This window comes from Leptosomus discolor, chromosome 1 (genome assembly GCF_034619465.1).
Source record: "Leptosomus discolor isolate bLepDis1 chromosome 1, bLepDis1.hap2, whole genome shotgun sequence".
Lineage (NCBI taxonomy): Eukaryota > Metazoa > Chordata > Aves > Leptosomiformes > Leptosomidae > Leptosomus > Leptosomus discolor.
In genome coordinates, this window is record NC_141391.1 from 165,770,522 (window position 1) to 165,793,562 (window position 23,041).

Below are 23,041 nucleotides of genomic sequence, written 5' to 3' on the forward strand. Positions count from 1 at the left end.
AACCAATTTTGTTGTTGATCAGTAATAAATTGGTAGGATTTTGCGTGTTTGCTTTCATATTCATTTACTGGGTGTTGGTGTTGTGTTCGTTTTTGTTGTTCTTCAAGATTTGATGCACCGGCTCCCTCTGCTAGCAGAAAGACAGTATATAGCAACAATACACACCCGTCTTCAGGAGTCTCAGCCTTGGAAATTACCAGGCCTGCAAGCTACTGTTAGATTAGCCTGGGCGCTGGCATTACGAGGAATATCCCAATTGTCCGATGTGACAGGTAAATTGCCCTGATGTGCAGTTGCTGCACATCAGTATTCAGAGCTCGCAAGTGGTGTGAGTCAAAGTGTCTGTTACCTTTTTGAAGTGTTAGTATTTACCTTTATGATAAAATTACCGTTGACACTCTAAAGCTTTCTTGGTGTGTGAGTTTAGTTGTCAAGAATTGAATTGCTCTGAAATGTGCGCAGATTTAGAAATAATTAGATATTAGGCAGTAATATCGCGTAGTGTATCTTTGAAGTGAAAGATTTTAATGCATTGGAAAATGTGAAAGATTGCATTTTAGCAGCTTTAGTATCCTTTGAACACTTAATTAAGAATAGATTCATGCTTGTGACTTTACATCTCTAAATGTTAAACTTCAGTATCTTGAGGACAAATCTATTTTTTTTTTTTTTTTTCTCTGTACTTCACAAGGTTTCCAGGCTCCGTACTAGGTCAGAATTGAGTTTACTCCAGAATATCTATTAAAGAAAGTGGAATCATTATAATTAATGTTAAGATAAGATTGGCTTGTGATTCTTTGTTCGCAGCCTCAGATTTGATTGGGTAAATGGATTATGCACTTTCACACTTACCAAAGAAGAAAGTTGAAATCATCACCCAACACTAACTTGTCTTTTCCTGTCTACTGTTTTCCTGTACGGTAGAAAAAACATCGTTGATAGAAGCATGTCGATTTGCATGTCAGCTGGGTATTCTGAAATATGTTTAATTTGGTAACAGATAATTGTAATTTGTTTTTTTCCCCTCTTGTGATTTTGGTTGCCCAGCTCTTGCGGAATTTACTGAGGCAGATGAAGCAATGGCAGAGCTAGCGGTTGCTGATAATGTCTTCCTCTTCCTGACTGAATCTGTTGTGGGGTCTGAAAATTTCTACCAGGAGGAATTTTATATTCGCAAAATTCATAACCTTGTCACAGACTTCCTTGCCCTCATGCCGATGAAAGTAAGTTGTTTGTGTGAATAGCAGTTCTTGAGAAACGTAGGCACCTCTTCTGTATTTCTAACATTAGGACAGGTAGCGTAGAGATTCAGATATGACCCCTCAGCTTGAGGTGCTGCAGCTCAGAAAACTTGTTGACTTTATGGAGCCCATATGGTTTGGGGGTTTGTTTTCCACACTGAACTAACATTTTTTTGAAACACTTTAGTGTGGTGAGACTTGCAAAGCAAGCTTTTGTGGTGTTAGTGGTTTTGTTTTGGTTTACATGATTAAAATTTAAATGAGTGCTGAAATTGATGGCAGTGTATGTGGGTATTGTTTTTTTGTTGGTGTTTTTTTATTTTCTTTTGATACAGACAGTATTGTAACCTAAGTTAACTTATGTTTTTTTTTCTCTCGTTTTTAATTTATTCTTTTACTATTGATCATTTCCATATTTAAGGGAGGGATTCTGCTTTTTCAGTAGTATCAATTGTTGGGAAAATGAGCAGATGTTTTCACTATAACAGCAGAAATGCTGCAAAAGGGTTTTAAAAAAAAGTTTGAACCAATTACAAGAGTTTCATTTGTGCAAGATCTTGTATCTAGACACGGAAAATTAAAATTATATGAAAATGCTTTTGTTTAATTGATGGAGGCTTTATTTTGTGACCATCATTGTGTTGAGCTGTAGTTGGAACTGCCAAATAATTAGTTTTTTCTGTGTGCAAAAATGAGGATTTAAAAATGTATTTTGTTCATTGTAACCTCACAGAATACGAACAATATTGGCAGGAGAAACAATATTTCAGCCTTAAGACTCTTTGAGGGCATATATAAACATGTTGTAGACAGCTTTTAGGTTTAATCCTAATTTATTTACAATCTGTTGGTGTTGCATCTTGTTTTGTTTTCTCAAGCTGTCTTTTTAAGCCGCAGAATATCCATAGAACGGGTATAATGTCAGTTCAAACAAGTTCATATTCATAACTTTACAGCTATATTTCTGCTGCTATGGCTGCCTGCATACAGCACTTACCATCCTGTTAACGGGCTTTGGACATCCTTTGAAGGCTCCATGCATTGTGAAATACGGACGCAGTAGCCCTTAGGAATCTTTTGAATATATGAGGAGTATGTGAGGTCTATTTTATAGAAGTTCCTTAAACAATCAAGTGCAAACAGGTTTGGAACTGGGAACTTTTTTATGAGGCAGTTCTTCATTGGATGGTGTTCCTTTACAAAAGATGAAATGTCTTCCTGTAATGATACCTGTTTTTATGAAAGAGATTTAAGGTGGATATTTGAATGAAGGTGGAAGAGCTGGAGACCCAGGCTAAGGTTGCTGCCTTAGTAGATTTAAAATAGATGTGACTGTGCCTCCTGTATCCACAGAACTGCCTGAAAATCCCAAGGCTGTTGGTTAGTTTGTTGGTACATCTCTCATCTTCATTGCATTATGGAATTGGAGGCTTTATCTCTGGGAAGAGTATTTCTGTTCCATCTCAATTTTTTTGCTTTGGTTCAGATCTGCAGTTGGTTGTAGCTGGTGCCTAAAGGTGAAGAGGGATAATTTTCATTACAAGTAGGATTTTGTAATACAGGATATAAGCAAAAATCTAACTGTTGACTTGTATTCTAGTTTGGTAGAGGCCAGTACTAGTTGTTTTACAGGAAAGACTTTGTTAGCAGACAATTGGGATAGAGCCCTACAAGGGAATTTTTTGTCTTAACTGCTGTTAGTCGTTGGCTTATGTACTCAGCTATTTCTACTTAACCTCAAATTTTAGGTAGAGAGAAGTGTCTGCTTTGCAGGATTTATATATATATAACCTTTGCAGTTTTATGTAAATCTGTAAGTCAGCATTTTATTTAGCTCTTCTGTATAATCTTAACACTATGCTGCTTGCCAGTGATGATTTGGGTAAATCTTTTTGTTGACTGCATTACATTCAGAACTCAATAATTAGCTTTAGTAGTTCAGATTATTCATTATTTAATTTATCAACACTCAATTTTGTCCTTGTGTTAATTCTGTTAGTATAATAATTTGGCTAGTTTGCTCTGATCCTTTCCACAGTTATTTCTGGTTTTTAACTGTTTTTTCTTGATGAGACACAATTATTTTGCTGCTCATTTAATTTTGCAAATTAAGATATATTATAGACCATGAACTGGTCTCTACTGACCATCACCATGTTTTAATTTTTGGTGTGTTGAATTGGTTGCTTATTTCTGTTTCTTGTTCCTCAGTGTCTGCTTAATATTAAACAAAACTTAACTTTTCATCTCATGGCTATTTGCTTTCTATAAGCCTCTGGTGGGGTGTTTTGTCAAAGGCTTTTTGACTTTAAAATTAAATGTCAGCTGTTTTTTGTTTAGTAGTTAGTGTTTTCAACATAAAGAATTTGAGGATAGTGATTAAACGGCTTTTATTTTTAATTGCTGCAGTTGCTCTTCCCTTCCTTTCTCTCTTCTCCCTGCTCTTGTATTTATTGACATGTGGTAATAGTTTTAGTTGCGACAGACTGGGTTCAAAGTAGTTATATCAACCTGAAACTTTGCAAAACATAAAGTAGCTGTAAATAGAATTAGCCTTAAATGGGTAAGAAAGGTGCAATCCACAGATCTGTATACAGAAAACATTATTTTACAGTGTTTTCTGTTTCTTTTTAGTCAGTCCTTGTGGTGATAATGGTATAACTTTCTTTGTTTGAAGCTGACCCATCTAGCTTTTGAAGTAAAAAGAGGAAAAGGATCCACCTTTTGGGGCCAAACCAGAGGATCTGGTGAAGCCAGTTGCGAAAAACTCCCATGGTATAAACTCAGGGCTTTTGCAATGAAGTGAGGGCCTTGGCAGTAAGAAAGTGATTGAATAAATCTTTGGATGTAAGCTCTTGGGGGGGCAGGGGATTAAAAAAAAAAAAACAACTTACATATTGTCATGTATGTGCAAATTCATTTCCTTTCTTAGTTTTTAGTGAGCTGTTTAGAAAATTCTGTTATTTCTGTTCTGTTTCATTCTTAGCTAAGTATAGACCAGTGTTTTTCTCCACTTCATAAATCATGTAGGTGAAACAGCTGAGAAACCGTGCTGATGAAGATGCTCGCATGATCCACATGAGTATTCAGATGGGTAATGATCCACCTATTTCCCTTCGGAGAGATCTGGAGCATTTAATGCTTTTAGTAAGCCATATTTTCTTTTAAGTTACTGTGGCAAAAGGTGGTTGTGACTTTCCTCCTTCATCCAAAAACCCATAGCTGAGTGATAACATACAGTGCTGGATCTTTCCCCTTTTGAATTAGAGGGATTTTTTTTTTCTGAAATATAGACACTTCCTGTAACTTTTCATATAAAGGAATTAATTTACTGCCTTGGCTTCTGATGTTAATGAATTGTCATTTAATTTTTGTTTAGTAAGTAAATAATGCATTGTTTCTTACGTTTGAAGAATTCTTGAGTTAAACTTATTTTACGCAATATTTAAATATCTAAAATTTAAAATATTATGAGATTATCTTAAGCCGTCTTATTTTAACATAACTTAGAACTAGGAATTTTAAGACTACAGGCTATCACTGGCGTTGAGATCTGGATAAATGCATGGAAGTTCTTTGGAATGGAACACCTTTGTGTATCTAGACCTTAATGTTTACAAAGTGTCTCATGTTTCTGTGAGTCTTCAAATTTCTCCCTATTTACTGTGGGTAAACTATAACTAGGTTTTAGTGGTTTTTACCCACTATTGACAGTCATTCTGATAAAGAATTGAAATGTTTAAATAATTTTCATGTGTTGATGTATTTGTAATGAGAATTTTGGAAGACTGTTCTGTATTTGCTGTAGAGTAGGCTAGGCAAGGTGACCCCATTAAGGCTGCTGGAGTTACAAATTCCCTAATTTCAGTAGAATTTTGACCACAAGCATACGTTTAAAAGAAAGATTTTTCTGTTATATTTTTTTCATAAAAGAAAGAAAATGGAAATAAAATAAAATTGAAAGAAAATGTAAATAAATCTGTTTATTTAAATATTAGTTATTAAGGTTACCTAACTGCACTTTAAAAAAAAACAAAAACAAAACCACGTCAGAAAACAGATTTATGTACTGAACTGGTGCATATTGTATTTTCTGTTCTTGAATAAATAAAAATCTTGTATGTTTCCCCTTATTTAGCATGAAAATGTACAAGTATGCAATTTTCAATGCAGCAGTCTTTAATGTCGGGATTACTTGTCTTTTCCAAAAGCAGTCCTTTAGGTTATAGGACATTAACAGGAAAATTTGTAGTGAAATGCTTTCTTAAGTAGCTCTGAGATATATTCCAAACTTAAATAAAGAACTAGAAAGGAAAAATCGCTTTGAGATATCTTTATATTCAGGTATTGGGTAAGATTTCTAGTTGTGATGCTGGCTATCTTGTTTTTAAGTTAGTATATCAAGGTACATAGGTGGTTATTTGAGGAGAAATGACGCTGTTTTCTTAGCAGTGATTTGATCTATAATAATTAGAAAGTTATGAAAGTTTCACTTTATGCGTGCATTTCGAATTTCTCTGGCTGTCATTTGTTCTGATATTGCTATTTAGAAGCTGTCATTTTCAGAGAGTTTTAAGGAATGGATCAGCAGCCGTGGGATGCTTTACATCTCAGATGTGTTTAGCTTATCTAGAAATGGTGCTTATTGTTAAAGTAATTGTCTTTTCTTTATACAGTTGATACTTTTCTAACATCTTCCTTTCTCTGATAGATTGCTGAATTGTACAGGAAAGACCCCTTTAATCTGGAACTTGCCCTTGAATACTGGTGTCCATCAGAGCCTTTGCAGACATCTACCATCATGGGGGCCTACCTTGGAGTAGCTCATCAGCGACCCCCTCAGCGCCAGGTTATCTAGATTTTCTTGAGTAGTTACTAGTAACTTGAAATTAAAGTAGTAAAAAACCAGGCAACAAAGTTTTTTGGATCCTTATTAGAGCTAGCCTTTAAGAAGACATTACAGTTTATCAGTGGCTTATCTGCACGTGTCTTGCTCTGCATGACATGGTTATTGTTGCTTGCTCTAAAACGAGCTACAGCCAGTCATTTGTGGTTATCAACAAACTTAGTAAGGAACAGTCCTAACAAAGCTCTTTGAAAATTTTGTTTAAGTTTGATTTTGTTACAGTCGCTAGATGATTTCTGGTAACAGTGCTCTTGTGTTTTGTCTGATAACCTCTACATACCTTCTTGATGTAACTGAGAAGTTACATTCCTTAACTATAAAAAAAACTTCAATAACAGTAGTTGGTAGTATTTTGTGGGTAAAAATCCTTAAGGAATATTGTAATTATTTAAAGCCCAGAAGTTGTAGCCCATGAGGGACAGAATTTAAAATTAGAATGCAGAATCAATCTAAATGGATGAAGCAGATGTTCCAAAACTCTTTAGAAACCTGGGATGCTGTCAGCCTTCAGTGCTTCTTGAAGGACTGTGCAGTGTTAGACAAAACCCAGTGCGAGACGTTGGTCACATCCCAAGACCTGCCCAGAATACAGGCAACTTAAATTAGGGCCTGCTGCCATGTGCAAACACCCTGATACGACCCTGAGAGGAACCACTGTGTGTGTGATTTACTGTGCAGGGATATGACAAGCATAGCGAATTCTTTCCCAATATCACTTTAACTTGCACTGTGAAATGTCTTAATAATATTGCTCTGCAGCATTTGTGAGCTGAAGTGAATTTTATCACTAGAAATACAGAATTGGAGAGTTAGTATACTTTGCAATAGCATGAATTATTTTGTTTTGTTTATTTCCTCTTTGAAAGATGTTTTTCACCTTCAGGGAAACTGAATAGGCCAGTCTACAAAGGATTTTTTTTTTTTATTTGAGTTGTGATTCCACCCCTTTGCCCTGCCCTGATTACTTTACAGTCTGTTTCCTGAATTTGGCTGCCTGTTGTTTTCCTAAAATACTCAGATTTATTTTTTTTTTAAACACTGATTTTTATTTGTTCTAGGTTGTCTTGTCAAAGTTTGTTAGGCAAATGGGAGATCTACTTCCTTCCACAATTTACATCCCATACTTGAAAATGCTGCGGGGACTGGCTAGTGGGCCTCAGTGTGCTCATTACTGCTTTAGTTTGCTAAAAGTCAATGGCAGTAGTCACGGTAAGAAAAGTGACACTTCAGCTCTTTCTCAACTCTTTTTCTTTAGAGAAGTTCAAAGACTCATTTGAGATGAATTGTGGCTTCATACTGTTAACATTTCATTATTAGTACAAAGATGAAATTGGAAGGCTTCACTTGAAAGTGTAATGTGGGGAAAAAGAAAAGACAAACTAGGTAATTAAATGTCTGAGCACCTTAGCAAGTAATTCACATAATGAAATAATGCATTTTTTAAAAAGCTGTGCTTAGTGCTGTAAGAGGTGCAGAATATGAATATTGCTCATTGAAAAATAAGTAATGTCTTAGAGTGAAGTTATATAATTTGTAAATATAGTTAGCTTTCCTGAACTGACTTTTCAGAAGCACTTTGTTCTGTTAGAATTTGATACATGTAATATAATAGCACTTTCTCAAAGTAGGAGGTGCTGGTCAGTCCTGTGTTTGGCATTAATTTTGCATTGATCAAATTGGGTTTTTCCCCCTACTTTGAAGATAAAGATAATGCTGCAAAAATTCTGATTCATAAAACAGAAAACTTATTTGTACTGGCTTTTCATTTTAGCACCTTTTGTCTCTATTAAAAAAACCCAACAAAACAAAACAAAAAAAACCAAAAAGCAACAAAAACCCCCAAACCACTTCCACTAATTTTGGAAACAATAGCTTTACTTCGAACTTTTTTCCTCTAGATAAGAAAGTTTTCCTTTTAGATTTAACTATCCTGCTTCTCACCCTGTGAAAAAGTAGAAAGAAAAGTCTTGTCACCTGTTTGTCATTTTTCTAGCGGAAAACATTCAAGGAGCAGGTGGCAGCCCTGTCTCCTGGGAGCATTTCTTCCATTCTTTGATGCTTTATCATGAGCACTTAAGGAAAGACTTGCCAAGTGCGGACAGTGTCCAGTATCGTCACCTGCCTCTCCGAGGAATCACACAGAAAGAACAGGATGGATTAATTGCCTTTTTACAGCTGACCACTGTTATAGTAAATTGGGTAAGTAACCTTTTCTTTGGTTTTCTTCGTTAATGCATTTTTTTTCTTGCAAAACATCGTCATTCAGCTGTGAAGTTCACTTAGCCAAAAAGGTATGTAGGGCGAATTTACCTAGGCGTTGTCATTTGGTTAGTGAACTTCAAAAGTATGGGAAGCATCAGCAATAACTGTTACGACCAAACACACAGTCCGGGTGAAGCAGGAAGAGATGACACCTTTTCCTATGTTGATGGTGTTACTCATGTTCTTGCTTTCCTGATGCTTAGGTGTCATGGAGATGTCTTTCAGAAGAAATGGCTATGGAGTAGGAAAGTTCTTTGCATTTAATCATGAGTTTGAAAATGCAAAAATAATACATGAATTTAAAAGGAAAAAGTAGAAATTTGGCAAGGAAACTCATCAACTGTGAAACTTGCCTACAGAGTTGGATTTAAAACATCCCCAAACCAAGAGTGTAAAATGTGACATGAATTGACTGGAAGAGGATTCCAAGAGAATAAAACTGCAATGGAGATTTTTGTATTGTGAATTGTCTGGGTAGTTCTGGACTGTGTGGAATTCAGCTCTTCAGCACTTCTCTGCAGCCTTAAAGTTCCATGGTGTAGTGAGATACACTTGGTTTTACCAACACAAACAAAGACAAATCAGTGAAACTAATTAGGCTTTTTAAAAAACATCCGTGGTGGTGGTAATGGAGTGTTCCTGTGTGAGCTGTCACGTCAGCATTGGATAAGCATGGGGAAAAAGGAACTCTTAAAACTGGTATTTCGTGGCATCATCAAACCGTAACCAGGGCATAAGGAACTTTGTTCTAAGGATGCAGAGAGTTACAATTTGATGAAGCTAGAGGCTTGTTCCAGTCCAGTGGTTCATCTTAGAGTCTCAAATGAGCTTTTGCTGATGATGACCCTGCTCTTAGATGTAAACAAATCCGTAGGAGTTCTAGTCCAAATATCCAAATGCAATTTGAGTTCATAGCAGAAATATTGATAAAGACCCTCTACCAGTGCTTGAAGAAGCTGTCTAGAATGTAAGTACTTAAACTTATTTACAACTAATTCCATGAATGTGTCTACTAAAAAAAAAAATTTTAAAAATTGGATTGTTATATATTATGCACCTAATTTTTCTGTATGGATAGGCACAATTTTAGTACATGTGAGTCATTACATTTGGCTTTTTTTTAATTGAAATTATTTGCTTTGGAATGATCTACCATTCTTCTGATGTTTTGTGTACCTTGAAGTATGAAGGAGAGTCGTTGATGCTGAACTGTGAGTTGGAGATTGTAAGACATGAATAATCTTCAAAGTAATAATGGGCAGTTTTGTTTTCTGTTGAACTCTGTAGAGTGAGAACGCTCGCTTGGCTCTTTGTGAGCACCCTCAGTGGACGCCAGTAGTGGTCATTCTGGGACTTCTGCAGTGCAACATTCCTCCTATTCTGAAAGCGGAGCTATCGGAAACCCTTACTGCTTTTGGAAAATCTCCTGAAATAGCTGCTTCGCTCTGGCAGTCCCTGGAATATACGCAGGTATTTTAGGATTTTCAGTGCTTAGAACTATAGCATCCCAATCTGTTGAAATTGTCAGTGTATTTGAAATAGTATTGCATTTCTTCCTAAACTTTCTTGTTGCCATTGTTGAATATATTTTTTTTTCACTTAATTAATACAGTTCTTACTTTGAAATGATTTTGAAAATGACAGCATGGTTTTATGCCTCAGAGATCTCATTGGCTGTGTTTATTTTACATAAATACAGGTTTCCTAACAGGCAGTCCTGTGTGCTCAATATGCTTTTTCCTTAGTGTATTTCATCGCTAGTAAATGTTTTGCAGGTTACATATCTTTCTATTGGGGGTTTTGGGTTTTTTTGGTACGTAATATTCTTCCAATGTGAGTGCTGCTTATAGAAAGAAGGGACTGGCTAAAAAGCTCCACTTTCAGGCATTTAATTTTCAGAGGAAGTTAATTGCAATTTACAGGCTATTGTTGCCAACTTTCATGTTTAGATGGCAGATGTCAGATATGTATTAAAAGCCCTACCTTTCAAAAAAGTGGTTTTTCCCCTGCCGTCTTGATTTCAGAGAAAAATTTTAAATATAAATCTTAAGATGATTATCAAATGAAAATGCTTTTGGTATTGTTAATTCAAAAATCTTAATGGGATGGGCTTGTTTTATAGTGTATATTATGGTTCAGGCTAATTGCTGTTTTATTTGGAAGAACTTAAGGCATTTGAACTGCAACTGCTGGTTTATTGTTAATTACTAATAAAAAGACCCTGATGGTAATGACATCTTAGAATAGCAGTATTTTAAATGCTCAAACCTTTGCTTCCTAATTTGTGATATTCCTTAAAAAATACTGTTGTAAGAGATAACAAGGGAAACTTCTTCCCCCTAGCCAATGTAAGACAAAAATCATTAATGTAAAAGTATTTCTATTCTTTGTTTTGTTTAACTATAAACATGATAAAGATCTGTAAAGCTAGAAGCACACTAGTGTACAACATATAATCCAGCCTTTCAGAGAGAAAAATCTTAGCTTTTTACTTTTTAAGAGGATTTAGGGAACCTCTGCTTAGAGCTAGAGTGATGAATGTGTTTCGGTCCTGATAGAAATGATGGAGATGCACTTTATGTGAAATGTATTGTTTGCCTGTTTTCATTTCTCTTTCTATTTTGAAGATATTACAAACTGTGAGAAGTCCAGGCCAGAGACAAGCAATTGGTATTGAGGTAAGGGTTTCTTTGCACCTAGGCAGCCTCTCTGACCATCTGCATGTGAGTTCAAGAAGCACTTGCAAAGGCTGCATCTGCTGCTGTGTCTGTGGGAAACCCTTGGAATAGGCGCTGTCGTTTCACTGCTTCTTAATTTACTCTCAGGCCTGCTGTAATTTCTGGAAATTGTATCCATTTATGAATAGAGCAGCTTCATGCTAGTGACAGAGCAGCATCTAAACCCTCAGGTTCCTTGTGAGCACTTCTTAATAAGATTTTCTGATTTTCCTGAGTTGGCCTCACCTTTGTTACATCTTAGTACAGGTCACTTCACTTCTAATAAAAACGGTAAATAAAAGCAAAGTATGTAAATGTTGAGGCATATCTTCTAGTAGCTCAGAAATGAATGAAGAGTGTACTGCTGGGCTGAAATGACAGTACTGTTGCTTCACTGCTTTTGTTTTGTTTGTGGTGTACCGCAGACAGAAATGCAACACATTCAATTCACTGTAAAGTAATTCACAGATGATGCCCTTGTATTATTTGTTCTCACATGCTTCTTCCTCCCTCAAAATCTTTGACTTTTCTCCTTCTGTTTTTGTTGTCCTCTTGGGAAGGTTGAACTGAATGAGATTGAGTCACGATGCGAGGAATATCCTTTAACTCGTGCCTTCTGTCGACTCATCAGCACGCTAGTGGAGAGTTCATTCCCCTCTAACTTGGGAGCAGGTCTCCGCCCACCAGGCTTTGATCCCTATCTCCAGTTCCTCAGGGATGCTGTGTTTCTCCGATTTCGCACCAGAGCTTACCGGAGAGCTGCTGAAAAAGTAATTTTTGTCCGTGGTTTGTTGTGGTTTTTTTTTTTTATTGGTTTTTTTTTTTTTTTTTAGGGTGCAGTTAAAATCATTTAGCACTGCTGATGTGGCTTAGATCTGTTTGAGAAGTTGTGCAGGTTTGATGCAGCAGAGGTAACCTGGAGCAGTTCATAGTGTTTCAGTTCTATAAACAAGTGATTTTTCAAATCATGATTCATTAGGATCTATGAACTACTTCTAAGGAGTCTGTATAAATTATCTTTTTTTTTTTTTTTCTTTTTTAAGAGGACATTTATATTCTTGCTAAATTGCAATTTGCTATACAGGATTCTGCAGCTCTAGTACATGACTAATGATTTCTGAACATCACATGCCCAAATCTACAAGTGAGATTTGTCCTTTCGTTATTGTTACTTCAGAGAATGTTTCTGACGTGATGAAACAAGGAATCTGAGTTTCCTTTATGATCCTTCTGGCTGAAAGCTAATGCCAAACTGTACCCTGGAAGCTATTAATGATCTGTTATTACCTGAATACCTGTTAAAGACTCTTTATTGCCTCTAGTTTCAATATACTAATAAGTATATTGTATAATAGAGCTTAAAATATGCAGTACATCTGTTTTAGTGTTCCATTTTACTTCAGAAAGAAAGTTTGGCCTTTCCAATTATTTGACGTGATGAAGTATAAGTGTTGTTGCACAGGATTTCAGAATTAGATAATCATGCTGTATTTCTAACGCTGCCTGTTGTGTTCTTTGTCGTCCTGGTCTTGTTGCTGTGGTATCATTCTTATTCTGTGTATGACTTTTTCTTCATTTTGTGATTATCTATAGTGGGAAGTAGCTGAGGTAGTTCTGGAAGTGTTTTACAAATTGCTGCGGGACTATGAACCTCAACTTGAAGACTTTGTGGACCAATATGTGGAGTTACAAGGTTAACTTGTTCATTTGTTCACTGACAAACAATTGTAACTTGCTTTGCTCTCTTGCCTCTGTCTTTTGGTCTTGTTTAATGTTGCAAGCAAGCTGGTGGAAAGCTAGACCAAGGCTTTAATAGAGGAAGATGTTCAAAAAATGTCCACGTACTATCGGGAGCTATGTTGCTAATTCAGTAGGACTTCACGTACACTGTTTCCTACTTCCCTAGCTCTGCCAGGAGGATGACTTCTGTCTCTTGCATTGCTGATTTGATTAAAGAGCAGCATTTGATGCTTGAAAACCACCTTGGTTTGGGGCTTGTTCCTCTGGATTTCTTTTGTCTTTGTCTAAATCACTGCTATTCATAGAGTTAATTTAAAGGCATCAGTGTATTTGATAAATCCTCTAATATTAATATTATTGCTATATTAATCAGAGCAGACAGCAGCAGTAGAATTGCAATCTGAAGTCTTTTAATTCTGGACAACTATTCTTTAAAAGGCCAAGGTAGATGGCAGTTGCCTCATTACAGGAAATTTAAGGCTTATTTGGGCTGCAGATTATTTCTTTTTAATACAAAGTTTCTTCTTAACATTGAATACCAGCCTGATGCCTGTGGATTTGCTTGTAGCAGTAGAGAGCTGTAAGAACCACTTCTTAAGTGACCAACAGCTTTAAGACATACCTCTCCAATGAGCTCGACTCAATCTGGGAGGCCTCTGTGTCCTGTACTTTGACAAACAGTTCTCGTCAGCTTAACTGGCTTCAGCAATTTCTGTTAGCTCATTCCTGTCCTCAGCTGGTATGGTTATTTGTGTGTTACATGATATATAGGAGAAGTGGGTTAGAACAGATCTTTTTGACTAGATCCATTTCTTGAACTGCTTCAGTGTGTAGCCGCAGAGTGGCACGGCATGTCTGTTGGCCTGTTAGGGGGCAGCACCGACACAGAATGAATGGCAGGAGAAGGCGATTGTTTAAGCTGATGCCAAAGGAAATGGCATCCTCATTCTCACTTGCTTGTTAAAAAAGATTCTTACTGCTCTCCTGCTTTTATCCACCATAGTTTGCTAGGAGATTAGATAAACCATAACAGTTAGTCTTGACTTTTATTTCATGAAGGTCTTTGAGTTTTAGGCTTGTAGTTTCATTTTTGCATATGTTGTTGCAGCAGACATGCAAGTATCTGTACACTATGAGCATCAGGGGTTCAGTGGATGTTCTCAGCTTTGTTTGCAGGAAATGCTTTTTCCCTCATCCAGGGTCTTCATGCAGTTTTGGGGGGATGTGAACTTTTTCCAGTTTACTTTTCAGTCTTGCAAACCCATTTATGTAACTCCCACGTGGTATAAAGTCTTAGCATTGATTTGAATCCAAGATCAGATCTACTTAGGGAAAGTCTAACTGGTTAAAGTTGAGATTTTTAGTATCTAATAGCACAAGTAATGGTAATTACCCTTACTACTCTTCCCAAACTTTTAGAATTAGCTAAATGGCTTATGTTTAAAAAAAACCTCTGAAGACTTTGTATGCAGTATGTTTCATCTATTTAGATGTTGCTTACAACAGGGACTGTTGTGTTTTATATCTCAGGCTAGCTTGAGTAATGGAAGTCTTTTCTATTTGATGTTAATTTTTTTCCCCCTCCTCTCTTTAAGGAGAAGAAATAATAGCATATAAACCACCTGGATTCAATTTGATGTATCATCTATTGAATGAGTCCCCAATGCTGGAACTGTCCCTTAGTTTGCTAGAAGAAGGTGTTAAGCAGCTTGATACTTATGCTCCGTTTCCTGGTACGTGCCTAGAATTTATTTTTCATGTGAAGTTAAAGTGCGTACTAAGTAGGATTTAAAGCTGACATTGCATATCTTCAACTTGGTGTTGTTTCTTTTACATGTAAAAATTGTGTTTTCGGGGGAATTTTCCTAGTAGTAAACAACTGATGAGTTCTTTCTTGGTGCAAGGATTGATGAATGGGGTTTATGAATGCAGTGCATTTAGCTGCTCCCTCATTTTTCTTATGGTTCTTTGTTGTTTGTATACTGCAGGGAAGAAGCACTTAGAGAAAGCTGTACAATATTGCCTTGCACTTCTGAACTTAACCCTACAGAAAGAGAATCTTTTTATGGATCTATTGCGGGAGAGCCATCTTTCCCTTATTGTCACACCACTGGAGCAGCTGCTTCAAGGAATCAATCCTCGCACTAAAAAGGCAGATCATGTGGTGAATATCGCTAGGTATGTGCAAAGTACTGAGAAGAGAGGAGTTCTGGAGCCACACAAGTGTTTGGATCCTTGTCCTTTCATTAGTTTTACTAGCCAATGCTTCCCTTCACACAGAGCATCTCTGAAATTTTCTTTGGTGGAGGGGAGTGTCTTCACAGGTGGTGTGATGTGTGTATTGTCTAGTGCATGACTGGGACTGGCATTTATAATTTTTCTTTGATTTTTTTTTTTTTTCTCCTCATGATTTCTTCCTGCTTGCCTTATGTGCAGTGATTCCCTTGCATATAATTTTCAGTTGGCCCCAGACTTTGGTTGTCATAGACTGGGAGGGTAAAACTTCATTTGGTTGCTATTGGCTGCTTAAATATTTTGCAGTATTGTCTGTTTGTTACTATATTAAAAGTATTGCACTAGTAAACTGAAACTTTGTTTCAAATGTGAAACTTTAGGATTTCCACTTCCCACTGACACCTTCTGTTACTGGTTGATTTTATAATAACTTTACAGACAAGCCAACATGGATGAATAGTAGAATTGAGTGCATAAAAAAGCTGTGATATTCTGACATAGAATGTGGTAAAAAATGGAACACTCTCTATACATGTGGTTTTTGTCTTTTGTTTATGTAATTTTTTTCACATAATAGTCAACAAATCTAGTTTAGAAAAAGCATGCCTTTTAAGATAGTTTTTTTTATCCCACCTATTTTGGGTACATGCAGTAGTTGATTTTAGCTAGTTTTGATCTTCAGTGATGCTCATTTCTGCATGATCTGAAGGTATTTACTCCATGTTTCTTCTGTGAGCTTGTGACCAGTTGTTTTAACTTATCCTGCAGTGTTTGAGGTAGATTTTGGATAAAAAGAATGGTAAAAATTCCAGGAGAGATTACTATCCCTGCTCAGCCTGCTACCCTCCATTTGATGGAGTGTTAAATGCTTTATATAGAGTGAAATTTTGTTTGTAGCTTTAACTTTATCTCATGGATTTGATTTGTAAATGTTTTAGTTCTAAATGTTATTTAATTTCTCATCTGTGCATTACCATCTCAAGACAGTAACATCTTCAACAATTTCATCACAATAATCTTGTATTTTTGAAGGTATCTTTATCATGGAAACAGCAATCCTGAACTGGCTTTTGAAAGTGCCAAGATTTTGTGCTGTATTTCTTATAATTCCAACATCCAGATAAAGCTAGTTGGTGATTTCACACATGATCAGGTAAGTGCCTGTTTCTTTGGATGTTGAAAGAGAAACTGGTGGAGAAATACTAGTGCTCCATAATGTTACTTTAGAGGAGAGGTTTCTAGATCAAGAACATGAAAACTATATTTTTGTCTTCTATCTACCTACCTCTCACTCTGGCATTGTGAAAAGCATCTACTTCATTAATTGAAAAAAACGAAGTGATGAATGTTTGCAAGAAGGAAAAAGACACTATTTTTTGAGAGACTGAGACTTTTTCTTGACTTTATAGTCTTCAATGTGTGAAGATAATTTTGCATATGTAACAACAGTAGATTTTTCCCCCCCCCCCCAGTGGCTAATTGTTAACCTATGCTTAGAACAGCTATGACTTTTAACTCCAGCTTATTAACTACTTTTGTCTAGAACTTCTTTCAACTTATATGGGGGGAATTATGAAAGGTATTGTTTTTAATACTCTTAAAATCTTCTTCGTTTCTGTCCTTCCATTGTTGAATACAGAGTATTAGCCAGAAGCTCATGGCTGGGTTTGTGGAATGTTTGGACAATGAAGATGCAGAAGAGTTAATTGATCCAGATGAGGGTATGTGAAAGGCTTCTTAAAAATGGCTTACAACTGTTCTCTTTTTGCATAGAGTGCAATTAATGCAAGAAGTGAAAAAAGTGCTTTTAAGTCAGAAAACCCTTTTCTTGTGTTGTTTTCTGTAGAATTGGACCTTTAACAAAATGAAAAGCACTGATGTCTTGTTAAGATGTGTCCACAGTATGATGAGCCAACTACAAAATGAGTCTGTTTTCAGAAGACAAGTATTTAACATTGTTCTGGTTGTATTATTTAGAGCTGTATTAACAGTCATTTGAAATTTTGGTCTTGTATCCCTCTGTACTAATATAAGTTGATGCCTTAACTTTCTTGTATTTAACTTGAAGGCTCTAAGGGGTATTCCATTAAATGGATTTCTTCATTGTTCACCTCATCTTTTTTTTTTTTTTTTTCCCCCTAATCAAGAGCTGGAGCCTGAAAAGAAGCGGGCACGAATCCATCATGAAACAAGGATCCACATTCTGAATCTCCTTATCACCTCTCTTGAGTGTAGTCCTCCCAGCCTTGCTCTGTATCTCTTGGGATTTGAGCTAAAGAAACCTGTCAGCACCACGAATCTGCAAGATCCAGGTATGAAGAGGAAAAGTTGATCTGGCATTTAATCAGTTCTGTTACCAACACTGAGTATTTATTGCCAAGTTCATGGGGAGAAGCAATTCGTCTTAATAGAATAGGACAATAGGCCTTGTTCTAATCCTCAAAAGCTAAGTTAAAAGATATGTTGATAATCAAGTGCAGCATTTAAACAGCTTCAGGATTTGATCCTTTAAGTTGGATTTTGGAACAGACTTGAAATTAGAGTTGTGGGGGAAAATGGTAATTTAGAAGTGAAATGTTTATTTATTTACTGTTTTATGCAGCATGGTTGTGTCCACAGTACAAAGAAATTGATTTGATGATCCAAGAAGTACCTGTGTCTGACAACACGGGAATCTACAGAGCAGATTATCACTTTGAACTAATTATACTACTTGACTACTATCCTGTCCCTCCACAAACTCCTGTTTAAAATTAATTATAGGGAAGAAAAACAGTTTCGTTGTTTAACGTTGTACAGGAAAACCTTTTAGGATATGTGGGTTTTCATTCTACTGCTAGGTATATCAGTATATTTATATATTCTTAATATATATTAAAATTTATTAATATATATGATAATATGAACTTTAAAGCAACAGAAGTGACATTTCTAATGTTTCTTGAATTGGTGAGAAAAATAGTGTGTTAGTATGTGTCTCGTTTGCCTCCTCAGCTTCTAAGTTGTATTCAGTACAAGACAGGCATTGATAAACTTGATCAAGTTCAGCAGACATGGTCAGGGGGCTGGAGCACTCAGCCTATGAGGAGAAGCTGAGGGAATGGGACTTCTTCAGCCTGAAGAGAAAGCTTTGGGGGATCTAACACCGGTCTTCAAATACCTACAAAGAGGTTAATGAGAGGACAAAGCCAGGCTCTTCAGAGGTCTGTGGCAGGAAGATGTGAGGCAGTGGGCATGCATTGAAACAAGAGAGGCTCCAGCTAGATATAGGAGAAACTTTTTCACCATGAAGACAGTGAAGCACTGGAGTGGGATGGCCAGAGAGATCTTGCAGTCTTCGTGCTTGGAAGTTTCCAAGACTCAGCTGTATAAAGCCATGAACAGTCTGGTCTGATACTATAACTGAGCAGTAGTTTGGAGTTGAGACATCCTGGAGTCCCTTTCAGTCTGAAGTATGATTCTTTCTCAACTGTTTTAAAGGATATTTTGTATGAACATGTTTGAACAAACATTTAATTTTAGAAAAGAATATTTCTTATTATCTTTAGGTTTGTATTGGATGCTGTGGCCCAGCAGTTTTTAGTCCTTTGTAGTTCTAATTGAAGGGTAGATAGGACCTGAACTTTATTTGGAAAAAAAAAAAAAGTCTTAAAGCTATTTGATATATCAGAAAGATGAAAAAAAGTTGCCAACCTATTTTTTTCATCTACAAAGTAGCTTACACTTGCAGACCGTGTTTTAGATATTTTTAAATTCCATAGTTATACAATAGAGGTAACTGATCTGCACCCACACAATTTTACAGGGTATCATACATTAGGTCAGCGATAGGGGACTTTGTCTCAAAGCCATGAGACAGCCTTGCACACCTCTTTGAATTATCCCATTAATATTGTGAAGAAATAATGACCATAAGCCATTTGCCTCGAGATAGTAATTTCCTACTGAAGCATAAGTTATATGTGTCCAAACAGAGGAGATGATTTACCTGTAACAACTGTGGTTATTGATGCCTTTACTGCTTCAGGACATCTTTTTGAGTTGATTAAAGAATTAATTGGCTAAAGGAAGAAGATGCAAAAGACAGGATTTTTACTTCAGTATTAAAATCTTCTCCCTCTTCTCCTTGGTTAGTGTCAGGTGCCTTTGGGAGCATCAGTCATAAAATGGCTGTAATTGTAAAATAAGGACAGGAATTAAAAGCTCTTTATTTTTTTTTTTTTAATAGAACTGAAGAAAAAGTTCTTAAATAAGTTTCCATAATTTGTCTGCTTTCACCAGCACCTCAGAAGCCTACAGACTAACTGTAAATAAATGTTTTCATTAGATTTTTACTGAAATACGGCTCCTTCTTTTATTTTAATTAATAGATAAAAGACTTTTCCAGCTATATTTGCTATGGAGACGAGTAAGATCAAGAATGTTAAGAAATCATTTTTGTAATTTAAGGTGTCTTGGGTTGTCCACGGACTTGCCTTCATGCTATTTTGAACATACTGGAGAAGGGTACCGAAACACGGAATGGACCTACAGCAGTTCAGGAATCTCCTCATCTTGCAGAACTCTGTTACCAGGTATTCAGCATATTTTCTATTGGCATATACTGAAAGTAGGCTCTGAATAAAATTGGCTACGTCTTGGTTGGTGAACACAGATGGTTGATGATTTTGATAATAGTTTCATTTTTAAAATGCATCTGTTGGGTTTTTATATACATTGAACTCTTTCTATTCGACCTTTTTCTGTGTGAAAAAGTATTATCTCATAGCAACGCAGAAAACGAAGGATCTGCACTCATGTCAGAACTTGGAATTGGGATATAATTACAAAACTAATGTTCTAAATATTTTTGGCGAGCCTTTGAAGCTGTTGTGGCCATATGCCAATTTTTTTTTTTTTTTTTTTAAATTTTGGAACTTTATTTTGCCAGCAAGTAAGATAACAAGTAATCCCAAATAAGCCAATAAAATTATTTTCTTTATTCTGTGGCAGTGACAGAGTGTATGTATGTATGTCTGAGGGAGTGAGATGGGGAAGTGTCTGAATTAGACATATATGCAAGGTAGCTGATGTTTAGGCTTAAATCATGTAATAATGTAATTACACACCTATATCACGTTGAATATCTGTGGAATCTAGAAAGGATTTTAAACATTATTAAAAGTGAAGGAGGCCATACAGTAGGAGGGGGCGGGGGAAGATTACATTTCCTCTCTTGGTGAACCTGGAGACTGAAAAAGACACTCCTTTTTAAGTGACCTGAACAAACAGAAAGGCTTATATAGTGTCACGTTGTGGGCAAATAGCCATTGGAATCATCCATACGCTGGTAGTCCTTTAATGTCGTAATTCAGTATCTGTTATAAATAATATGTTCAGCTTTGGAATAAGGTGATGGAAAACTTCCTGTAGATACAGGTAATACAGTTTGAGCAGTAAAACAGTGTTATACATCTTTTGATTTGGTTTGTTTTTAAAATAAATTCTGTAAATGGGTATCTACTGTTTTTGGTTGTCAGGTGATCTATCAGTTGTGTGCATGCTCTGACACGTCAGGTCCAACGATGAGATATCTGAGGACCAGTCAGGATTTCTTATTCACTCAGCTGCAGTATTTGCCATTTTCTATCAAAGGTAATTTTTATGCTAAGATTGTGCATGCTTAAAATTCAGTGCATCTTTTGACTCCCCAGGAATCATAGAAGAAACATAGGTAGCATTATTAAACTGAATTGATTACTGCCTCTGCTAACATTTTAATTCTGCAAAGATTGAACTCTGCCTATTTAGGAAGTTCAGATTATTAGCACTGAACTTCTGTAAAAGAATGTTAGTTTTGGAATGCCTCAAGTCTCCAGAAGCAAATCCTACTCTATATGTCGGTTGTTATAGTTTTGTTAGATTATGCTACAGAAAATATATTATTGAAAAGTGAGAACGCCTCAAAGAACTGAGGGAATAGAGGGCTGGTGGTTGTAACCACCTGTACCTTCCCTTCCTTTGAATAAAGAACTTTTATTTGGTGATGGCATTAATTTTTAAGTTAATAGGTGTCTTTTTAATGTTTCATACCAACATTTCTCAGGTGTCTTGAACTGAATAAATGTAGTTACTCACTTTGTCAGGTGCTTGACCACCAGTCCCTTTTTAAGTGGTAATAAACTTAGCATTCAAATACATGTATCCAGCATGAGGAAAGCACTTCAGATGACTCATATATAACTTAAGAATCTAAATTAGATTAATATAGAATACGAAGATTCTTGGAGACCCATGATCAAACCTTACCAACTTTGATAAGTTATAGTTCATTTTGGGTAAATCTCTGATTATTTTCACTGAAAGTATGTCCGTATTTGTTCATGAAGCACTGTATTCTCCACAATGACTGTTAGTACAGGTTATATCCAGATCTTTTGTGTAAGTGTATCCTCTTAATTGCATTTGTGCGTATGATTTGTTTTCACAGTAACCACATGTTCATTTAGTGGCTTTTGTTATATCCCTCAGTCCTTTTGTCTTGTAAACAGATGGTGAGCAGAGAATGACATCCTCTAAAAGCTTTATCAAATGAAAAAAAGCTTTCCTTGAAGTAAATAATATTATTTATAGTCAATTTTTTAATTGTTTCCTTATCCCCACCCAGAACATGAGATTTCAACGCTGAACCAAATGTCTTGGCTGATGAAGACTGCAGCTATAGAAATGCGAGTGACCTCGCTGAACCGCCAGCGCTCCCACACACAGAGACTGCTGCACCTGCTGCTTGATGACATGCCTGTGAAACCATACTTGGGTAAGAGGAATTGGTGGTGAGGCTAGATAAGCTTGAATAAATGGAAGTATGAGAAACTTTGAATTTTTTTCTCTATAAGCTTCTGACAGTTCATTTGTGATATTGCCACTGGAGAGATGGGAAGAAAGATGATGGTGGTTGTAGACTCCAAAGTGGAAGAAATCGGGGCATCTTTTTGTTCATTGCTGCTTTGTCTGTGTTTCATTTTTTAAACATCCCAGTGTATACACTGATAAAAAAAATAAACGTCGTTTATGGGATAGGAGAGGGGAATATAAAAAATAATTAAAATTATAAAATAGTTTATTTTGGGATGCTATTCAGAGTTGTTGCTGTGTAGAGAAGGTGGAGGGTCTTCCTTGGTAAAAAGTTTTAGACAAAGATTTCTCTGTCTTAACTTCTGTCTGTCACATTTTCAGCCCTCTTTCACAGAAGATAGTAGCTACAGGTCAATTTGGCTTTTGACATTATAACATCACAAAAGTCATATTTCATCCTAGTGTGATGTAAAATGCATTGTTAAAAAAAAAAGGGCAAGATTTCAGAGTTTCAGAACGGAGAAGTGAATCAAGACAGACAGAAACAGCTGGCAATAAAACTCTTTACATGAAGACAATAAACAGACTAACTGAAAGATATCATAGTGGGCTGCAGCAGTATGGCGTTTTCCCTCACATTTATAGGTCTGAATGCTGTCTCTTCATCCTGGTGGAGACGAGTACAGGAAACTGTGTTGAGATACTGTATTCATTTTACAGTGTTCAGCCAACTGCATTATTCATCCTGGAGGGTGGGGTGTCCTTTTAAGCATTTCTAGTACTGTCTAATATGTATTTGGTAACTGGCTAGCTTCTGTGAGATAAGTATTGTTTTCATTTTATTAAGGCTGTATTTGTATGAGAAGACTTTCACATCAATTGTTTGTCACTGTGTGTTCTGTCTGTCTTTCTCTTCCAGTATTTATAAAGTAGTTGGCATTTTTTGCTTTGATTTTTTTTTTTTTTTTTTTTCTTAAGCTTAATTATTATGTTTCCTTACTTTCAGCTGATGGTGAAGGAGGGATGGAAGATGAAAGTCGATCAGTCAGTGGGTTTCTCCACTTTGACACTGCTTCCAAAGGTAAGCATTATGGCTGTTGATTATT

The 23,041-nt window shown here is 36.2% G+C and overlaps 1 protein-coding gene across 1 annotated transcript in view; it reads left to right on the forward strand.

Annotated features, from left to right (window-relative positions):
- Positions 1-23,041, forward strand: part of NUP205 (nucleoporin 205) — a 51,798-nt gene that overhangs the window by 11,209 nt on the left and 17,548 nt on the right. The window contains exons 7-25 of the mRNA XM_086470551.1: positions 108-272; positions 1,048-1,223; positions 4,272-4,388; positions 5,953-6,090; positions 7,206-7,356; positions 8,141-8,346; positions 9,697-9,879; positions 11,037-11,087; positions 11,687-11,896; positions 12,720-12,819; positions 14,462-14,599; positions 14,855-15,044; positions 16,134-16,254; positions 16,741-16,822; positions 17,249-17,413; positions 19,551-19,675; positions 20,621-20,735; positions 21,748-21,897; positions 22,942-23,016. Coding sequence (XP_086326677.1) covers positions 108-272; positions 1,048-1,223; positions 4,272-4,388; positions 5,953-6,090; positions 7,206-7,356; positions 8,141-8,346; positions 9,697-9,879; positions 11,037-11,087; positions 11,687-11,896; positions 12,720-12,819; positions 14,462-14,599; positions 14,855-15,044; positions 16,134-16,254; positions 16,741-16,822; positions 17,249-17,413; positions 19,551-19,675; positions 20,621-20,735; positions 21,748-21,897; positions 22,942-23,016 — 2,658 coding nt within the window. The remainder of the gene's footprint in view (positions 1-107; positions 273-1,047; positions 1,224-4,271; positions 4,389-5,952; positions 6,091-7,205; positions 7,357-8,140; positions 8,347-9,696; positions 9,880-11,036; positions 11,088-11,686; positions 11,897-12,719; positions 12,820-14,461; positions 14,600-14,854; positions 15,045-16,133; positions 16,255-16,740; positions 16,823-17,248; positions 17,414-19,550; positions 19,676-20,620; positions 20,736-21,747; positions 21,898-22,941; positions 23,017-23,041) is intronic.